The 22,120-nt window shown below is 37.0% G+C and overlaps 2 protein-coding genes across 4 annotated transcripts; both read left to right on the top strand.

Moving 5' to 3' along the window:
* Nucleotides 1-615: 615 nt before the first annotated feature.
* LOC148995841 (uncharacterized) lies at nucleotides 616-1,928 on the top strand. Its single transcript, XM_089117606.1, has 4 exons — nucleotides 616-755; nucleotides 865-1,185; nucleotides 1,284-1,412; nucleotides 1,664-1,928. Exons 1-4 carry the CDS (start codon nucleotides 731-733, stop codon nucleotides 1,804-1,806), a joined length of 618 nt encoding a protein of 205 aa, XP_088973732.1. The 5' UTR covers nucleotides 616-730; the 3' UTR covers nucleotides 1,807-1,928.
* A 4,029-nt stretch (nucleotides 1,929-5,957) lies between these two features.
* Nucleotides 5,958-22,060, top strand: LOC120479971 (CD276 antigen homolog). Of its 3 annotated transcripts, XM_089117586.1 has the most exons (5): nucleotides 8,871-8,916; nucleotides 11,293-11,343; nucleotides 20,495-20,535; nucleotides 20,642-20,974; nucleotides 21,204-22,060. In XM_089117586.1, the coding sequence occupies exons 2-5, from the start codon at nucleotides 11,303-11,305 to the stop codon at nucleotides 21,335-21,337; spliced, it is 549 nt and encodes a 182-aa protein (XP_088973712.1). In that variant the 5' UTR covers nucleotides 8,871-8,916; nucleotides 11,293-11,302; the 3' UTR covers nucleotides 21,338-22,060. The 3 variants fall into 3 exon arrangements, with proteins under 3 accessions (XP_088973708.1, XP_088973712.1, XP_088973715.1); XM_089117582.1 differs by lacking the exons at nucleotides 8,871-8,916; nucleotides 11,293-11,343 and adding an exon at nucleotides 5,958-6,062; XM_089117589.1 differs by lacking the exons at nucleotides 8,871-8,916; nucleotides 11,293-11,343 and adding an exon at nucleotides 18,949-19,169.
* Nucleotides 22,061-22,120: the final 60 nt, after the last annotated feature.

The following is a 22,120-nucleotide window of genomic DNA, read 5'->3' as shown; positions in this document are numbered from 1 at the left end:
GTTAGTATTTTTTTACAGCAATTTGACAACGCTTGAAGTCAAGAAAACAAATGTAAATAAATCTAAAGATATCTTTGACTTTTGTGGTTTTCTTTTTCGTGGTGAACACAAGCATGGTTTTGTGCAAATGAAGTTTTCCACTGGTTTGGTCACTTGATGAACAACACGATCACACACACTTGCAGGCATCAAGTTAGTTGTATTAACTAACATTAACAATGATTAATAATTTGTATAACAAATATTAGAAATAAGTCTCACACTTCTTACTAATTTTAAAAAGAAAAGCACTAGACAAAAGATTCGATCCAGATTAATTAAAATACACAGAGAACATAATGTTTAGGGTTGTAATATTAAGAGACAGAAACTTGTGAATTAATAATCATGAGTTAGAACGAGAATAGTTGAAGAAAACATCATTTTTGTGTTTAAATGACTCTGAAAAAAAGAAAACAGGCTGTTCTCAGTGTCTTGAGTCCTTTTGCTGCCAGTGAATTAAAGATAAATATTTAGTTTTTTAAAGACAAAAAAATAATGCATAGGTCAATGGTTTGAGTTTTGCACAAATAGACAAAAGAATGAAACGTGTGGCCAAAGCAAACCTGCCTTTGACTTCCTCTTGACTGCGGTTAGATCACACTATCCGTCTGAAAGCTCAGAGGTAACGGTACATCTCTACAGTCGTGTGAAAGAAACAAGACGCGTCACGCTGAAGTGTGTTAACATCATGAAGATTGTGCAGCTTCACCTCTGTGAGTTCATGTACTTTATCAATATATGAATGTTCTTTACAAGATAATTTATAATGTTTAATGACATGATAATAATCCAAATTATGTGTGTGTGGTGTTTATTTCACAGATCTGCTCATATGGTGTGAAGCTGCGGAGACTTTAACTGATCAATTTACAGATTTGGGTCTAAATGTGTCTATAAACTGTGATTTTGATGTAAAGGAGGTTAACTGGTTATTTCTGAAACTTCCAGATTCTCCAGTTCTGATATTATGCACTTTCTCAACTCCTCATTACTTCAATAATAGATTTAGACACAAATATTCAGTGCAAAGAAATCCTCATCTATTCATAAATAATGTCACTATTGATGATTTAGGACTGTATTACTGTTTGACCAAAGACGTTCCTCCAAAATACAGCGACGGCACCAGAATACACATCAGCGGTGAGTGAACATTCAGTGATCATCAAGCTAAACACTTAATCTCTGTTACACAAATACATGTGAAATATTAATATTAAACCCCTTCAATGAATACACAGGACCAACTCCGACTGCAGAGATCCAGAATCAGACAGCGGTGAAGATCATTGTGAGGAATCAGACACATTGGCAGATTATTATCCTCATATCTGCTCTGTTGAACGCTGTTCTGATCATTGTGATCATAGGTGAGATCTTTAGTGAAATTATACATGTATGTCTCCAAATGTGGACATTGTGCTCTTGAATTCTCACTATAATATCAGTCTGCTATTTTACATTTTATAAAGGATATTTTAACAGCTATTGCAGTTACAGCTCTTTGGTGACTAGAGTTGTTATATTACAGAAAGAACAAAACCATGAAAAGTGGGTGAATAAATAATGTTTTTGTCAGAACTACTCGTTTAAATCTGATTTCACTTTGTCACTTTTTAAGGATTCTTAAAGATGTTTGTTCATGCAAGAAACGGAGACGACTTGAAACAATTTCAAAGTACAGACCGACGAAATATTCAAGATATGGATTTCGAACAACCTCAAGACTCAACACAAACACTGATATGTTACATGAAAATATAAAGTAACACAATATGTCTTACTCTGTGTTAAAGTATAAAGCTTATAAATATGGTTATAATTATACATATGTGCTAATATTCAGGCCAACAGTGTAACTGAGAGCTTGATATTGATTTATACATAAATGTATGTGCTGTTTAGGGCCACGTAATTAAAAAAAAAAACATAATAATTATACATGTGAGATTTTCATTTTCATAATTTGTCCTAGAATCAGAAATATGTGACAAGAAAATAATGGAAATGGATGGAAATAATGTTTTCATGTTTCCTGCTGGCTTTGTTTATGCTTTTGGAATTAGTTTTATTTCTGTAGAAAGAAAAGAGTGAATCCACAACACAAAGAAAACGCCTCCTGGCCACGAGAGGGCAGTGTTGAGCAAGAACTTTTACTGACAATAAATCAAAAACAGACTATACTGACTACATTGGTTATAAATGTACAAAATCAAACCAAGTTGCATTTCCGTTGTGTTGTGAACCTTTGTTTGTTCACTGCATGTGCTTTAAAAACACAATAGCCTATACTGTACAAGAACTAAATCTAAGCATGTGGATTTTGTCTATTTGCTAAATTTAGGTCATATTAAAACTTTTATTATAAAATAAATCAATTATAAAATAAATCAATTATTTTACAGCGTTGTAAATGTCTTTCATGTATAGGCTTATTATCAAGAAAATCACATCAGTAAAATCACTGTTCTTGGCACACTATGCAAGATTTGTACCTTAATATAACAGCTTCAAAGTCGTCTCCAGTCGGCAAACACGATAGGCAACTTTATTATTATAAAGTAGTTTAACACTTGACATATACACTGTAATATATATATATATATATATGAAGAGTTCAGATGCAAAAGCCTCTAAATGCCATTTGAAATTTTCTTCTTTAATGATGATTTTTTATCAAACTTGTATATTTAAGTTCAGTAATTTCACTTAAATAACAATTAATAGGTAATTATCATTGCCATTTACGTGAAATCACTGAACTTAAATATACAAGCTTGATAAAAATTATCATTCTAGAAGAAAATTTCAAATGGCACTTAGAGGCTTTTGCATCTGAACTCTTCATATATATATATATATATATATATATATATATATATATATATATATATATTCATGATTAGTAATCACAAAATCTTTTTTTGTCAAATCAACTTAATTTACTTAGTTCAGATAACATATAATTTTGAGTTTCTGATGATTAAATCATTCTCCTTCATTGTTTTAACTCACTTTTTCCATTTCAATGAACTTAAAATGTTAAAGCAACCAGGTTACTTACTTTTTTAAGTTAAAACAACAATAATTTTTAGTTATTATTAACCTATTACCATCATCAGTAGTTCAGTAGACTATGCAGTAACGGGAGTTACGGTTATTTACGACAGTGCAAGTACACCACAGAGGCTCTAGGGGTCGATGTTTCACAAAACCATCAGCACTGCATAGTGTGCCTTTAAAGGGTTAGTTCCCCCCAAAATGAAAATTCTGTCAGTAATTACTCCCCCTCATGTTGTTCCAACCCCGTAAGGCTTCCGTTCATCTTCGGAACACAAATTAAGATATTTGTGATTAAATCTGAGAGCTGGATCACTCCTCCATAGGCTTCTAAAGGGATCGAAACTGGCCGGCCCAGAAAAAGTAAAAGACATTGCATTTTTTATTTCTATTGTCCAGTCTGAATTTACGATAAGATTTTTTCCAAAATCTCAGATATCCTTTTTTCCTCCCACCAAGTATTGTTAGTGTTGTTGACCACCAGAGGACAGCAATGGTTCACAGTAAAACACTTCTTCAAAGGCATGTCATCTCACTTTAATAATTTGCCGTATTACTTTAAAGTAAACTAAACCCTAGTTAATGATCTGTAATACTGGGGCTTTAATAATTCTAATTGATTCAAGTATTTTTTTTTTTGACATTTGGGTTTAAAGTGTTTTAATTCTACAATATATGGTCTATATATAATATGCAGTATAGTCTACAATTTATAAAAAGGTCTGAGTGCTGCCCTCTTCAGGTTGAACGGTGGCTGCAGTTGAATTTTCCTATTGGAAGTTGTGGTACTCTGTGATGTCAGGCCCTTGCCAACAGAGAGATGCGTCTCATAATTCTGCTGGATTGATGTCACAATATTCTAACTGTGACTACTAGGTTTTGTCAGTTCTCTTATGAGAGTTTGACTTTAAAAGAGTTTTGTGTTTTGTGTTTCCTGTATTCTTTATTTCCATGGTGTCGAATGTTCTCTCTTTTGTTTCCATAATCATTAATTTAGTTCTTTACATGTACTTTATTTTGTTGAGTTCCTCTTCAACCTGCACTTTTATACTTCTCTATTTTTCTGTTGGTTATTGTCTTTGTTGAAATGCAAAGCTGTTTATGTTGCATTTGTCTCCCTTTATCTCCCTAGCCTAGCAGATGTTGTGCTCGAAACCGCACATGCGCACGTTGCGGAGACTCTATTCATTCCGGTGAGATCACAAAATAAAATGCACACAAATGTGTCACTGCTTGATATAGACTGTAACCACTGATGAACATAATCGGTTTTGATGAGAGAAAAAAAATATATACTGAAGGCGGATTATGGTAAATGGACTGCATTTATATAGCACCTTCATAGACCTAATGGCCACCAAAGCGCTTTACATTTGCCTCACATTCACCCATTCATACACTCATTCATACACCGACGGCGGTGTCAGCCATGCAAGGCGCCATCCAGCTCGTCGGGAGCAGCTGGGGTTAGGTGTCTTGCTCATGGACACCTCGACACTTGGTCAGGTGGAACCGAGGATTGAACCACCAACCTTTCGGTTCGTAGACAACACACATGAACCACTGAGCCACTGCCGCCCCATTTATAACCCGTAACAATAACAATTTATAACCGGCAAAAGATTCCAGAAGCTAGAGCCTGTTGCCAAGTCTGTCCTGTCAGCCCGTTCTCATCCTTTAGCGTCACATAGAACGCTATATGACAAAACGGCGCTATACTACGCACATGGCACTCTTTATCGTTAATATAACACGCAAACCCAAGTCGTCATAAATCCTTCAGCGTAATATGAGACTACCCTACCCTACCCCACACCTTGCCTAACTTATTGAATCAGTTCCATGGCCCTTCCTCTTTCGTTAGTTCCCCCCAGTCATCTGGCTCTGTCCTCTACACTTGCTCCTTTGGCTTCCTGGCTCTGGATCCACCGGCGCAACCACAGTCTCTGATAGCTTCATCAATTATGGCCGAAGGACCCTTCGGCTAGGACTACCATCTCCCCCATCACCCCCCTGGCTCTACTGTGGACTTCCAAGACTGCCGCTGTCCCACCATTACTCCCACCTTGGCTTGGCTTGGGCTTTGACATAAGAGCCATTCAAAGATCCAGCACATGACTGCCAACACAAGGAGAATAAATAGGGAGAGCAACAAAGCAGGTAATGAGTGAGGACAGGTGGGGCAAATAAACCAATAATCAGGTCGCAACAAAATAAAAAACAGGCGGAGCATGTGCCTGAATCCTGACAAGGAACAAAGGCCAAACTAGACAGAAGCCGAACTAGACTGAATCCAAACACCACACCCGCACATGAAACAAGGCACATAGGGGTCACTGTCATCAAGGGGGTGCTTCTTATTTTTTTAAAGCCCATCCTCAGCTGTCGTAACTCATCCCTCTATTAGCAAATTAATGAGACTGATGTCTGATATATATATATATATATATATATATATATATATATATATATATATATATATATATATATGTTCAAGCTCATGTCACTTACATTTTAAGAAACCTGCTCAAACCAAATGAGGTCACACTTTATTTCGAGTCTACTTTAGACATTCTAATAACTAACTATAAGTAACTTTGCAACTACATGTCAACTAAATCTAATTAGAGTAGTGGTAGACTGTAGTAGACTGTTAGGGTAGTAGTACACTAGTTATTTGACATGTAGTTGCAATGTTACTTATAGTTGTTAGTATGTGGACTATTGAAATAAACAGTAACCATACAGTAAATGACGTTGGAACTAATGTAACCGAACTCACATTATCATAAGACAACACTTCCCTAAAAAATTGAGGAACATGTTGCTCTGCATATAATTCTGTAGGATCTAAAGTCAGATCCTTTCCATTTCGGTCTGATCTCAACCGTCTGTTATTAAAGTATGGGGAGAGCTACATTGAGGGAACTACACTGGACACAAAAGAGAACCCACAGCTTGTAAGTAAACAAATATATTATTTCAAAGAGGGAGTTTTAATACAAATCTGAAAGACACTGTAATAGAAACAACTGTTTAATTCAATATGCTTTCTTGTCTGTACTTGTGTTCTTGTGAAATGTCATCAGTCGCTGCCCAGCCAAGATTAGTGTTCTTGCCCTGTTTTTTTATTGAGGATGCACCAGTAAGAGACATACGTGAACTTGAGACAGACAAGTATCCTGAGCCAGAATAACAATTTTTCACAAATCTGGTCCCATAACCATGAATCTATTATTTTTTCCTGCCAAATTGTTTTGGCTGTGGGCAAAGTTAAGTTTCATACCTTTATTTCCCTACATTACGTCGGACCTGTCCGATGAATTGGGGATCTCTTTGAGAAACCAATCTACTTTGAGTGTAACTAAACGAGATTTGCATCTGACGCTCCGCCCTGTAGCGCGGGTATAAATCGGGAAGTGGATTCATTGCATATTTGCCTTTCGCTTCGGAGCCGAGCAGTTCAGGAAAGAACCCTCTTCGTTGGTGCGCTCGAGTACCTCGCACGAGGTAGAGTCCTTTTGCCTATTCCCTGATCTAGTTCCTTTTCTGGTGGCCACTTGGAAATGGCTACTTTGGCTAATAGCCTTGGTGACCTGAGGATTACAGTGAGAGCTTTCCTGCTGAGTCAATCTCCTATGGCCCCCCACCCATTTAGCACACCGCAAGCTGTAGATCTTCTGAAGGAGCATGCTGGTCCTTCTCATAGGGTACCCTATGAATGTATTCGACTAAGGTATCCCCCAGCCCCTAACTGTAGAATGTATGTCAGCGAAGCACTCTGTGTCAACGCCTAGGCGGGAGCACACACTCTTTTAAAAGGTGGACCTAATGTCCATCTCAGGATTTTGATGAAGATGATGTGCAATGAATGTTCACTGGCATTCAGTGGCAAACCTCGCTTGGAAACAGCCTTACCTCTCCGTTGATTTCCTTAACAGACAAGAGCTGGTCTGAGGTTATGCGTTCTGTGCACGTATAACCGCAATTAAACAGATGGACAGAGGAAGCCAGGGCTGGGTCTGCCTCCCCTGGGGCAACGCTTGCTGGCTCATCAACTGGTCTCAGTTTAAGGGAAAGGTAGGAACCTTGGGCACATATCCAGGCCCATCTTGCAGGAAAGAGAGCACTGAAATGACCCAACACTCTCAGGATCTCCTCACAGAGAGAAGACTTACTCAACGAATAGGTTCCACTTCTATTTGTTGTAAGCACAACTTCCTCTTTTTAGGGGGTGCTCGCAGAAGTGATGGTAACTACCACATATTCCTGTGGTAGCCACCTGAACTTCCACGTCCACCTTTTAGGACCGGCCTAGAATCTCTCTAGGGGTCTGAACGCGCATGCCATCATGTCCCGTCCCTGAAATGTATTCAGGGGAAGTCAGGAAGGCTGTCGAGGGGAGCTAGGTCTGGTTGGGCCAATAACGCCGGGTTCACACCGGACGCTGAAGCGACGCGGAACGGAAAATCATGCGTGGTGTTCACACCAGACGCGTATTCTTCGCGGTGGTCGACAAGCATTTATTCAAAGCTATTTTTTTTACATCATGGGTAAGTAAATAACCTCATAATATAAATACATCATGTTTCTGTAACCAAGAAGTTTGTACAATTCTTTTATTAATCCGTTGTCGAGACACACACTTATCAACTCCTGCCTGCCTCTCTCTCTCGTTGTTTCCCTGTTTGTTTGTGTGTTCACATTTGTCACTCATGGTATTTTAATTTGAAAATTGCTTATATTTTGACAATTGACCGGATGGTTGAGTGTTTCTTGGTGTAACTTCCTGCCGGAATTGATGCGTATCACTCACGACTCGCGGAAAAAAATAGACTAGACCCTGAAACTGGCGCTCCGCGTCTTGTGTGAGCGACACCATAGGTTAACATGGGCGCCGAAAGTTAAATGCTTTAAATAAGAAGTGACCATGTATTCAGATGAAGTAACCCCAGTGACCTCCGCTGTTTTGGTCAGCTAGAAGTTAGATATCTGTTTTATCACATATTGGCTCTCTCAAAAACATTGAGAGAGCACATTCCATTAAACAGTATAATATAGTTCTATAACTACATACATCGCATAAGCTTAAACAAGTTTTTAAAATATACTGGCTTTATGTTGTCTCCCATACATTAATTTGGAGATTAACTGTGGGATTATTACATTGTAAAATGTATCAAAAACATTTTTTTTTAATTGCGTTAATCACAAAGAATCACAGAAAAAAAAATGTGTGATCAGTTATTTTTTTCATCGATTGACAGCACTAAAAGCACACATTATGTAGGCCTATCTAATGAATAAAATCTAAAAAGAGGAATATGTGTCATGGGGATTTCTGTTATTCTCCTGCATGCCCCTTGAAACATTCACCATTTAAGACTGTTTTTGTTCTACTCTCCTGCATTGTGCACCCAATACTGGTACGGTTCATGACAAGCCATATAAAATAGATTTTGATTTGGTTAACTATGTGTAAATGTGTTGTTAATCCACAGTCATGAATGGTAGTAGTCTCATGTTGTGCACTTTCTTTTCCACTCACAGCCACATAAGAAAAATTATAAAATAATAAAATAGGCTAATATCAAAAAATGACAAAAGCCTCAGCTGCTTCTAACCACTTTTAATTTGACATATTCATTCAATACAATATGCTGATTTCACAGTTGCTCTTTTATGGTTGTGAGGGAGGGGCTATTTCTACTGTAAGGGACTATTGTGCTTAGGCTACACAGCCAGGTTACCTAGTGTACATTGTTTCCTGTGAATGAGACGAAGCTTTTAGGGTTGCTTTTAGGATTCCAGTAGGTACGTGATTTTATTTTTTATATAGTTTGATTATTATAGAGAAATGGTTTTATCAGAGTTGTACTATTGTTTTAATATTTATATTGTTAGAGTTTTAAACATGTTTGTCATGTTTAGCTGGTAAATCACAGTTTGTGCATATCATGCAGTTTATGGTAATTTGTGTTGTTTACAATTTTAGTCAGTGTTGGGTCACTAAACATTGTTCAATGCAAAATCCAGGTTCTGAAGCTAAATACATAAATAAAGTTTATTGCTGTATTTAAACTTATCACATTCATCCAAACTTTCCATGTGAATATGGGTGTTGCTTCATAGTTTAAAAAAAGGTACAAGTTTGTACATGCTTCTTTTCAACCCCTTTGGCAGCCTATGAATCAAAAGACCGACATTGAAGTACGGCTTTAAGAATAGCAGAGATTCCAAAACTTTTTTTCTTATAGCTGAAGCTCTTAACCTTAAACATTTTAAGTACATTTTTCAGTAATATACTGTAACAACACATTTGAATGTTCACAGTTCTCTAATGCCAGTTAATGGTCACATGGCATGAAGATAAACAAATAAAATGCAATCTTTTTAAAATTGACCTTACAATCTTGGTTTTATCAATGGTGTAAAGTTCTAAGTAAACGTATTTATAAACTGCACTTAATTAACTTTTTAGATACTTTATAGTTACTGCGTGTCAAAGATATTAGCAACTTTTACTCTCTACTTGACTACATTATTGAATAAGTATATCTTTACTCCCATATATTTGTAACGCCTATACTCCTTATATTTTGCATAGCTCATAACTTTTTCTGCAGCAGTTTATTTCTGCTACAAGATATAGCACCATCTAGGGCATTAAATGTACTACAGTATATCTTGTGCGTTTTTACCATAGACCGTAAAGAAAATGTGGACGTAGTGTCCGTGACGTCACACGTAGGTTTCTGCATTTTTGAAGCACAAATACAGAGCAGGACGTCGCCATCTTGGTAGCGGGTCACTGCGTCCGCGCGTCACTCCCAGATAAACGAATATGAGCAAAATTGTTGTTTAAGTCACTTCCGCTTGGTTTTAACCCTAACTTGTCAAGACGTCCTCGCTGCAGCCTGTAGCGCGATGACGTATGTGATATCAAATACGTAGTTAACGTTTTAACACGTTTGTCTAATAAAACACAATCATTTTAATCTATTTATTCTATCTTAAACTCGGCATTAGTTTACATTACATTAAATACAAGATGTAATACATGCATGTTAAAAACATCCCATTCTGTGCATGCGTCGAGCATCAAGTTCTTCATCATGCTTGTCATGATTCTGGTCTTGGTTTCCCTTGTCTTGTTTTGACATTTTGTTGTTTCTTGTCTTGTGCCATGTTTTGTAGTTCTTTGTAGTTTGATGTTGATCTCCCCAGGTGTATCTTGTTTCCTCATTACCTTAAGCTTGTTTGCCCCTCTGTATTTATAGCCCTTCTGTTTCACTTGTTATTTTGTCAGTTGTTGTACATGTAATGGCTGCTTCTGATTGTGACCCTCGTCGTTTTGTTCCTTGAGTTCTGGTATCTGTTTAATGTGTTACTTTATTAATTAAAAACCCTCCGTTTAGATCCATGCATCAGTTTGCTTTCTCAGCATGGCTTCATTTTTAATTTTACTTATCATTACTTATCTGTAATATTGGAGTCGTTTTTGGGTTTTCTTATGCCCTTTTAGAGCACTTGGGCTTAACTGAGACTTGAGTGTCCGAGTGTCTATGGGAGTTTAAGAGCATGTTGTGGCGACTTTTATTTATTGCAAGTTTGAGGTGTTCGGGGTTTTTTTTTTTTTGTCAAGTCAACCTTTATTTATAAAGCACATCTTAAAACAACAGAGGTTAAAATCAGTTTTAAAAAAATGACAACCAATTGGTATGATTTCGACGCATTTTTCGACGCATGATTAAAAAGTGTCTAATTCGTAGGACCTCACTCGTACTAATTCGTACGATTTATCTAAACCCACATGATGGTTAGGTTTAGGGGCGTGGTAAGGGTTAGGTCATTCGTACGAATTCATACGAATTGGCCAATTCGTAAAATATGTACGATTTAGCAAAATCTTATTAATTCGCACGAGTGAGGTCGTATGAATTGTTACGAATTAGCCACTTTTTAATCATTCGTCGAATTCGTACGACTTGGTCGTGAGATCGGGTTGGAGATGCTAAGACCGGGGAAATGTGATCCTTCTTTCTTGATCCTGTGAACAGACAAACTTTACACTTCTGGGTTTTATATTGTTTATCAGCTGACATTATATATCAGATGCATTGTCTTGTTTTATATCGCACATTATCACTGTGAAAAACCGTTTTGTTTTCTCCTGCCTCGGGCATGCAGCGATGCTCAGATGGGAATGCGTTTCGAGGTTGTGTACCAGAGAGAAAACAGGTGGGTTTAAATAAAGCACATACGCACTATTGCTACTTATGCAGTATGCTACAATAAAAGCACAATGGATTTACATAGGAAACGTCTTTTAGCCATATATATCCCACGTATAAAAAAGGCTTTGACTCTGCAGAAAAAAAACAAAACAGCCAGTGTGCCAAACAGCTGTTACATTTACTGTACAGGCGCATTCATCAAAAGCGAATTACAAATGAGGAGAACAATAGGAGCAATCAAACCAACAATAGGGCAATGATATGTAGTGCTTTGACTAGTCCCAGTTAGTCTAGCACAGTACATGTTGCAAGTTGGGGGTTTTTTATAGAAAATGTTAGTGGGTTAAGTCAAGTGTTGATGAAAAAGATGGGTATTCAGCCGTTTCTTGAAAATGGCCAAAGACTCAGCAGTTTGGGTTGAGTTGGGGAGGTCATTCCATCAGCAGAGAACAGTCAAAAATGTCTGTGTAAGTTATTTTGTTCCTCATTGGGATGGTATCACAAGCACCATTAACTTGCAGAATGCAAGCTCATGGAGGAAACATACAGTAGATCTAAAGTAGTGAGTTTAGGTATAGATGTGTAGAGACAGTTGTTGTTCTGTAGGTAAACATTAGTGCCTTGAAGTTGAACTTATTGTGATCAGGACTTAGCAACTAGTGCAAAGTGAAGAAAGATGGGACGTGTGCTCTGTTTGACTCATAAAGGCCACTCTCGCTGCTGCAGTGGACAAATGTTCTTACTATGGATGTGTCATGTGGATAGTTCAGTAGTCATCAGGGCACTGATTTGGGAGTCGGCCATTTTAAGGGCGGTCTCAATCGCAAAAACCTTCCAGTGTACTGAAACGTTTGCTTACTAAAGTCCAACAATTGACTGAAAAACATGGAGCATTTATGTTCACTACAGTATGTTCCCTTAATGAAAATTATGCAATTATTAAAGCTACACTGTGTAACTATTTTAGTTTATTCTTAGCTAAAAACACTTAGCTCTTTCAAAAATATATGTGCTCATTAATGTATATTTACTTCGTTCAAGTAATAAAGTATTCTCGTGAGTGTATTAAATGCCATTGAAAATACATACGGGTAAGGGGTTCTTTTGTCGGTCGCCATGTTGACCCTCCATCTTGAATGAACATTAGCCAAAGAGGGACATACCCATTAATTCAAGCTTCACCTTTCGCGTTTACGTTTGAGTTAAAGGATTAGTTCACTTTTGAAAAAACTTTTGCTGATAATTTACTAACCCCCGTGTCATCCAAGATGTCCATGTCTTTCTTTCCTCAGTCGAAAAGAAATTAAGGTATTTGATGAAAACATTCCAGGATTTTTCTCCTTATAATGGACTTCCATGGGAACCAGGTCCAACCGAGGTCCAAACGACAGTTAATAACAGTTTCAGATGCAGCTTCAAATGTCTTTAAACGACACCAGACGATGAATAAGGGTCTTATCATGCGAAACGATCGGTTATTTCAAAGCTTATTCCAAAAATTAAACTTTTCTAAGGACAAATGCTAGCCTTGCTCTATTCTGTGAGGTGCGTTTGCAACGTCACGTAATACGTAATTACGTTCAAAAGGTCACGGGTGACGTAGCCAGAAGTACAGAGTCAGAGTGTTTACAAGTTGAACGCATAGGTTGAACGTGAAAACTAACTCAAACGCCGTTTACAAAAAAGGAATTAAAAGGTAAAACAACGATGTTGGACAATTTTGATTCTGTACTTCCGGCTACGTCGCCCGTGACCTTTTGAACATAATTACGTATTACGTGACGTTGCAAATGCACCTCACAATATATTACAAGGCTAGCATTTGTCCTTTAAAAAGTTACATTTTTGAAATAAGCTTTGAAATAACCGATCGTTTCGCATGATAAGACCCGTATTCATCGTCTGGTGTCGTTTAAAGACATTTGAAGCTGCATCTGAAACTGTTATTAACTGTCGTTTGGACCTCGGTTGGACCTGGTTCCCATTGAAGTCCATTATAAGGAGAAAAATCCTGGAATGTTTTCATCAAAAACCTTAATTTATTTTCGACTGAGGAAAGAAAGACATGGACATCTTGGATGACATGGGGGTGAGTAAATTATCAGCAAAAGTTTTTTTCAAAAGTGAACTAATCCTTTAACACTCATGGACGAGGTCGAACTGGAAGCCATGTTAATCTTGGACTACATTGGCCACCGCAGGAGTTAAAACGAAATCAGAATTGAGAGGAACAGAAACTAATATTCACTGGATGGTCATATACCTTTTCACCGCTAGATGGAGGTAAAAATCACACAGTGTAACTTTAAGTGCAAATTCTTTAACGGTCCGCCTGTAAACAAAGCCGTCACAACGCCAAAAGCTCTCATGGAAGAAGAAAGCCGCCATGTTTACAACTGTGACAATGAATGCTTATCGGGATCCCTGAAACGTTTGGTTTTCAGAAGTCTGTTCATGGCATAGGCTCTTTTAAAAACATCTAGAGTTTTACACTCTGGTCGGGACATCAACTTTACATTTTCACGCCTTATCATGACGCTGAACAAAACAAACAGGGATTGGTTGCTTTACATCATAGACATATACACTAGACCTCACCTTGGCTACGGCAGTTCATTGGAACGAATGCGTCAATAGAGCCGCCATCTTGAAACAGGGGAGCCCCTCCACTTTAATGCATCAGCGACAGCGTCAATGTAGTAGACACAGGTCTAACGGAAATAAAATCACCATAAATCATCATGAATGCGATTTTTCTTGTTTTTTTGGTTTGTTCCAACGGTCAGACATGTATTTATCATTGATTCCAGAAAGAAATTTTATTTTATTTTTAAAAAAAAAAACATTCTTCCTAGTTCATATTTCATCCGTGAACAATATACGCTGCACAAAAGTCCGCCACCATCAATGAATTCGAAGTAAAGGCAGAGATAGCAGCGTTACCTAGCTACTTCCTATGACAAGACCCCTGTTCCAAGATGGCGACGGTTTTGACGCATGCTTAGAACCCCAAGGTGAGGTCTAGTGTATATGTCTATGGCTTTACATGTCAGTCAGATGTCCTCTTGGGTGGTCCTGGGCCAAAGCTGTGATGGATCAGACCTTCTGCAGTCAGTCTAAAGGTCTGATGACACGAGACTAGGGGGGCCAAACTAAGCCAGTCGATTTATTCGGTTACATTTTCAAAAACATTTGAGCTTTTCTATAGCAAACCTACAAATGTGCTCTCTATGAATCATATTCGAGTGAAAATTACCATGACTACATCAAATCAGCAGCAAGTGGTTGTCATGGCAACCAGATACAGAGCATACAAATTAATTGTAACAACAACAGTGTGGTGCGACAAAACACAATTGAACCCATTATAATCATGTATGCTGTCTACACTGGTAAATTCTAGGTAAAGTCTTGACTTGGCTACTCCACGAGCAGGCCCCGGGGATCGGGAGGGGAGGGTAGGAAGCCTGGCCTGACCACTTGAGTGACTGTGCCCACTTTCTTTTTACTAATTATTTATTTATTGATTTATTTAAATAATAGTAATATCTTTTAGGCCCACCTGGAAGCAATGCCCATGTGTACAAGATTATGAACTTCAGTATTTAAAATTTAAAATTGTCCTTTTTCCATGCATTAATAACAACAACTAGCCATGTGGCAACTGTTTATAGGATCATCAGACAAATCAAATTAACTCCAGGCTAATTGTTTTCTTTAATTATGCAGTTCTAAGCAATTGCTTTTCACTTAAAAAGTACACCCATCTGCATCGTCTGTTCTTTAAAATACATGTTAGTATTACTGTTTTTAAGCCATAGTGGTTTTACGACAAAAGCCATTCATATGCTCAGACTTTGAGTTCTCTGGTGCACATGGAAAATTCAGTCCTGTTTACATTCTCGAACAAAAGGGCTCATCAATGTTTCATCTTCTCTCCATTATTTAATTCGTCCACCCTTTGTAATGTGGTGAATGAGTGCCAAGTGTTAATATTTGCCTTGACAAATGCAAACATGTTTTCAGACCAATCATTTACCACCACAGGTGTTACATGTACTTTTCAGTCATAACATGGCTGACGACCTGCCTTTATTTTAGGTGATACTGTATGTTTTCAGCGAAGTATTTTTTGTAGAACACTTCCATTACTTTGATGAATAGCCTATTCTAGCATGGTAGTCACCAGTATGTTTTGTTTTGGATGCTATAGCGTCCCCTCAAGCCATTTAGCTAGCTTAGCAAGTTTTGTTCTTATATTCTTATAACATACAGTACAATATCTCAGTAACAAGTATCCTTTCTTTTTTTAATAATGTTAAAGGAGCCGTATGTAAGATTGTGGCCAAAACTGGTACTGCAATCAGTTTCAAATTACCGTAGAGCGGTGTATCCCCTCCCCTCCCCCATGACTCCAGGTTGCCAGATATGCTGCAGGATCCAACTTTTTTTTACCCCAACACTAATGACTTTCTGATTGGTAGATATGTGGAGGGTGGAGCATCAGAACAAAACACAACATGACAGTTGAGGGCTGCAACAACACTTTTTAAATGACAATATCCTGGCCGGACTACTGTTGTCAGTGATATAAGTATTTGAAATGAACATGATTTCTTAATGTCTAGTGACACATCAGGGTCATTTTATGATTATTTGAAATAAATTTCTTACATACAGCTCTTTTAAAGTCTACTACTTTTTCACAAGATTAGAAAAAAAAAACATTACTGGTTTGCATCTTGACGCAAAACAATGCAACTGAGATAGTTTAGGATCTCTCATTGCAAATTGCTTTCAGTTAAAAACAGCTGAAATATGCATTTTAGTCAGAGACTAGGATAAGCCGTTTGTGAAACCAGGGGTTAGAGACCAATTGTTTTTGTTCATTCTAGTGACCGTTTCTGATTACATTATATTTTACCACAAGTACAATCCATCACAATTGAGTTTCACTAAGGGCCTATCAGTTACTGGAACCAAATACTGGCACTAAATGTGCCAATTAAAGGCTTAATGGGTAGTTGACTAATTGATTAATTGACTAATTCCTACTTCCTACTCTAATAGCGACTCATTACGCCTTTAATTAATTGAATCAGGTGTGCCATGGCCTGTTAGGGGGTCCCTACAGGAGAGGTTGAGAACCAATTAATGGTTCAATTTCTCACTCATAAAGACAGTCGCTTGTCGCCGCCCTCTGGTTTAAAGCTACACTGTGTAACTCTTTTAGTTTATTCTTAGCTAAAAACACTTAGTTCTTTCAAAAATATATGTGCTTATTAATGTATATTTACTTCGTTCAAGTAATAAAGTATTCTCGTGAGTGTATAATATGCCATTGAAAACACATACGGGTAAGGGGTCGCCATGTTGCCCCTCCATCTTGAAGTACATTAGCCAAAGAGGGACATACCCGTTAATTCAAGCGTCGCTTTTCGCGTTTACGTTTGAGTTAACACTCATGGACGAGGTCGAACTGGAAGCCATGTTAGTCTTGGACTACATTGGCCACCGAAGGAGTTAAAACGAAATCGGAATTGAGAGGAACAGAAACTAATATTCACTGGATGGTCATATACCTTTTCACCACTAGATGGGGGTAAAAATCACACAGTGTAGCTATAATGATGCAAGTTGCGCAAACACAGACAAGTGGAGTTATACAAACAGTGGAAAGTCGAACACATTCAAGTAAACATTATACAAATATATTTAAGCAATAATACAAAAAATGTATACAATAATACAATTATAATTACCCAGATATGTACGTAAGGTGAACAGGAACAGGATATAAAGAGTTTTTCGTGAAGTTTACTCGGTGTCCCATCTCGTCATTCTTGTTCACAGAATGTTAACATAACAATGTGTTGTCAAACTAATGAAAATGTTTTCTTAATTTGCTGGAGTTTTTTCGATTTAATTACAGCGTGTTGAGCTTTTTGCTATTTGCTGCACATTCCTGTATTTGGTTGTGTTGTGAACTTTGGCAGCATCTGTTGTCCAACAGATGGTGTTTTCTTAAATTGCTGGTGTTTTTCTATTCGCATCTCTGTGAACTTTTGCAGTGAGTTTGACTATTTGGCTGTGTTGTGACTGTGAGTATTTGTAGCACATGTTTTGTCAAACTTATGAAGGGTTCAGTTGCAGCGCTTTGAGCTCTCTCGGCCACCTTACATCTGGCATGATGCAAGTTAAACACAATGGCAGACACACAAGCACTTTGTGATATAAGTCTTACTGAAAATAAACTAAAGAAGATTATTTGTCTAAACTTTGTTTAGGTTTGGTTAAATGTAAATCAAAACATTTGGATGAAAATGGACCTCCTTCTGACATAAATGTTGAACACATAACCACTACAACCACCTGCAAATTATGTTTATTAGACTATTTTATTTTTGGTTAGGTCCAGATTTGCAGCTGGTGGATGTAAAAAAATTATTTAAAAAAAAAATCAATACTTATAGGCCTACACCAAATATTTGTGACGTGATATAGAATTAGATTGCCAGGAGAAGTTAGAATTAGATTAGGTTTATTAATTTGCTTGCATAAGAACGAAATAATACCTATGCATTTTTTCTTTTGAGTTGATATATATATATATATATATATATATATATATATATATATATATTTGCTGCTGTGCTGTTAATAAACAAACAGCCGTGACGTTGCACATCAGGAACGGCACGGTCATCAGTGAGCAAGGTGGCCTGGGTGCTTTCGAAACGCTTTTTGAATCTTTGAAACCTTCATTCAAGAATCATTTGTTTCGAACAATTGATTCGGAACGTATCAAACTGCCAGTCAAATGATTTCAGGAAACCAGGCTTCCTTACGTCATAACGGTTCTTCTCTGTCAACCCAGACGTCTATGGGCTCTATGCACGGCGTTATTTCCGGTGAAGGATTAAGGATGCTCGATAACTTCCGCCGATCAGAGTCCAATGCAATACCGAGAATTTATATTGAATTTTATACTCCATGGTTATACTAATGAAACGTTAGTCACAAAAACAGATAAAACAAACACCCCTCGTTGTGTTTATGCTTCTTTTTTAAATTATATTAAATAAACATAACTAAAATTACATCTATGTACGTTTCGTTTCAAAGACGGGAGGACAACTCTGCCATAATCCCGTTTTCTCCGGTTTTCCTCCGCTTTAATCTACACAACCGGAATTGGACGAGCATCCTTACGTCAAATGCGGAACTTATGCGTGCATAGCCCATTGCTATGCTGTCAACCCATGAACCAATGATTCTTTACTTGTAGAAATTCTAAAAAAAATTCAAAAATTGTAGACATTCAATGACACATTTGTATAATAAAAAGAAAACTTTAATCTCTTAGGCTATTGGTCTGAATAAGCAAACTCCATAAAAAGCCCTATACAAATTAATAAAATCGCATTATAAATACTCTAAATATTTAATGGTATCAGATGATTTCTTTTAATTGCATTAAATCGAGTACACCTTCAATAAAATATATGCAGTTCGTTTGTAAAGTTGTTTTTATGTCTGGGCTGAGTTTTCGTTGCATTTACACTGTTCTTACCAGCAGACGTCACCAGTGTGTCTGTGTGTGGAGTTTCGAGCGCTTCGAAACCATAGAAGCGAATGATTCGTTTTCTCCGGAAGCAGCAACTTTTATGATTTTGGATATTTAGCCCATAGACAGTTAGCCGCCTGAATCGTATGCGGTTGACAATAAAACAAAAGAAGAAGAAGAGCCGCCTGAATCGTATCTGTATTCACTGGACCTAACGTTAACAATAGGACACGGACAGATAAAATGCGCGTCGTGTTTGTGAGGTATGTACACATTTCTAGTGTAATTAACGTTAAATATAATATAACCGACAGGTTTTCTATTGTCCTATCACACAGTTTGGTCGCTGTAGTTTTTCGAAATGTAATTTAGAGACATTATGAAGGTTCGCATGTTACAATACACAAAACAAGATTCTACGAACAATTTTGTAACTACTTCCGCCTGTGATAGGTCAGTGCAGTCTATAATTATAACCTAGCATTTTTATTTTTTGTTAGAAGCAATAGTTCTGTGGAATAAAAACAACTTTTAAGCTGGACGAAAGATGGTTTGGTGGCTGCCGTTGCAAATCAATTAGGCTACATGTTAAAATTAGCAGAAGTACAGATGAATAGCATCGATGCTATTCATCTGTACTTCTGCTAATTTTAACATGTATCACGAGGAGTCTTGCGCTAAACTGGAAGTGCATTGCCATCTCAAAGGCATGTCAATGGCCATCTCACAATGTGTTTTTTATGATCAGTTAACGTTATTGATTTTCTGAATATATCTCAATTTCATCATGCAATTTTGAAATTAAGACAGAGATGCTAGGCTCGTTTGAGATTCGCAAAATCTGTGCAGAACCGATCATCATGTGATCACTGTGAGATGCATGCCAGTCGCTGACAGCTCTCCACCGACTGCACTCACTGATTAAAAACGTTCCTGATTATTTACTCACCCTCATATCATCCAAGATATTTGTTTTTCTTTCTTCATTCGAAAATAAATTAAGGTTTTTGAGGAATACATTCTCAACACACAGACAGACACACACACACACACACACACACACACACACACACACACACACATATATATATTTATATTTATATGTTTATTTTTTTAGAAAATGACTGATGGTTACTTCCCCTCATAACTTCCCCTCCCTCTTGCAGTGACATCTCTTCTCAGATGATGTGTACTGACTTGAGGGCCGAGCAACCTGTCACTCACATGAGATCCACCAATAGCAAACCACAACCATCCAATCAATTCCACATAGACAAAATTAAGTCCCATCCTAAAAAAAATAGTTTTTTTGTGAAGTCAATTAACTTGTAAAATACTATTGCAACTTCTATTTCATGCTCATTTAATCCATTGTTATTCAATTAAAATACATCTCTTACTAAGCGTCCACACATATGACATGTCTCTGATGTCATCATGCTCTCCTCTTGGCATGATGTCCAGTGCTAAAGTGAATAAAACTAGTTTATCTGAAACAAAAATGTTGCTTTGAGTAAACAAGAAACTATTGTCTAATAAACATGTCATAGACATATAGTAACTTTCTTTTGTTTCTTTTTTTCCGCAGATACTGGTTTATTTATTTCTTTCTACACCTTATAGACAAAGGTTAGTGTTCACAGACCCCAGTTTACATTGTGTTTTTTAATGTAACTTCATATTCTGTGCAGTTTGTTTTTGGTTTGCTTATTAAAGTTGTTACTCTTGTCTCCAGTGTCTCTGCAGGACTCTGTTTCAGTCGAGGGTGTTGTTAGAGGCTCTGTCATCTTGCCATGTTCATACCAAGAAAGAAAGCTAAACACAGAGGAGATTAATGTGTTTTGGAGATACAAACAGAAAATTAAAGTTTATGATATTGAAAAGGGCAAGGCCTTTACACAAAAACAGGATCCAATGTTTAATGGTCGAATAGAAGGTTTTCCCTCAGAGTATACGGATGGAAACTTCTCTCTCAAACTCTCCGATCTGAGACTCACTGATGAAGGACAGTTCTCATGTGCTATCCCAGATGTGATTTGGAAATACGAACTAACGCTGCTAGTCAGAGGTATGTGGAAACAGTCATTACTCACATAGACAGTTTAAGTCATTTGATAAAAGGATGTGCATGCCTCATCAAAATAATTTTAGCTTTAAGCTTTTAGCACAAAAATTTTTTTTTTAAAAATGCCATAAATATCATCCATTATGTGCCTTTGTATGCCTTTATTTTTTAGACAATTACTGTGTCTCAGTAGTAATGTTTTCATATTTGTGACTTATTTTTTTTCTAACAGCAATGCCAACTACAGTGTCTACTCCAAAATCAACAGTGAATGGAAGAAGCTCTTCCATGAGATCACAGTCAGAAGGGGTTGTAACTTTCCTGTTGCTGTTTTGGTGTGTTGTGTTTTGCACTATATCTGAGTAATTTGCTAGACTTCTGTATTGCTATAGTGCCTTTCTTTAACATATAGTCACAATCGTAATTTGAACCTGGACCCCAAATGTTCTGACTGCTGTATGAAACTGTGGACAAAATGATTATTGCATAAAGATATTTGATAGAATTTTTTTTATTTATTTGAAGTTGAACCATATTTAAGCCAGTATTACTTCATTTGTAATGGTTTGAAATCCAAACACAATATGGGTGCTGTTAGCAGGTCATTCTTGCCTTTATTGGTAAAGTCTGTAACATGGGGAAATGAAGCACACTGCACTGAGAGTGCACACAAGGGAAGTAAAGGTAGTTAGAAGGAACTTAACATTTTGAATTTCTGTGAATTTTTATAGATCATCAGTATAATTATTATTTTCACACACGAGTCAGGAAACTTTCAAGAAACTGACTGATAAGTTAAGGTGTGCATAGCACAAAACTCATGATATGTGTTACCATGTTGATAGCCGTCAAGCTTTGTCCAGGTTTTATTTTATTTTTTTTTTTACATTATTTTCTGGAATGTTTTTACAGCTTGACTAACTAAAAAAAGAACTGCGACATATGTGTAAATTTATACGCACAGTACATAACAGTAACAACATTATTTACACAAGTATTTAAGTAACTTGCTGGTTGTGTCCTTCATTTGCAAGCTGGATTGAAAAAAAAAAAGTCTGCTATTTTTTATATTAAAAGTTTTTAAAAGTATGCGTATTCTCTTCTGTTTTGTAATCATAGAGCTCATGCAGTGTTCTTTGTCTCCACTGT

The sequence above is a fragment of the Pimephales promelas genome, chromosome 2 (genome assembly GCF_988280905.1).
Source record: "Pimephales promelas chromosome 2, fPimPro1.hap1.1, whole genome shotgun sequence".
NCBI classification, from domain to species: Eukaryota; Metazoa; Chordata; class Actinopteri; order Cypriniformes; family Leuciscidae; genus Pimephales; species Pimephales promelas.
Note: the sequence above shows the minus strand (reverse complement) of the source record. Positions and strands in the feature narration are given on the sequence as shown.

Bases quoted from the DNA above. Each gene is read 5' to 3' on its own strand.
- LOC148995841 (XM_089117606.1), top strand. From the start codon at position 731: ATGAAGATTGTGCAGCTTCACCTCT. The intron at 1,186-1,283 runs GTGAGTGAACAT...ATGAATACACAG, and splicing joins CACCAGAATACACATCAGCG to GACCAACTCCGACTGCAGAG. The intron at 1,413-1,663 runs GTGAGATCTTTA...TCACTTTTTAAG, and splicing joins TCTGATCATTGTGATCATAG to GATTCTTAAAGATGTTTGTT.
- LOC120479971 (XM_089117582.1), top strand. From the start codon at position 6,007: ATGGGGAGAGCTACATTGAGGGAACTACACTGGACACAAAAGAGAACC. The intron at 6,063-20,494 runs GTAAGTAAACAA...TTTTTTCCGCAG, and splicing joins CAAAAGAGAACCCACAGCTT to ATACTGGTTTATTTATTTCT. The intron at 20,536-20,641 runs GTTAGTGTTCAC...TCTTGTCTCCAG, and splicing joins TCTACACCTTATAGACAAAG to TGTCTCTGCAGGACTCTGTT.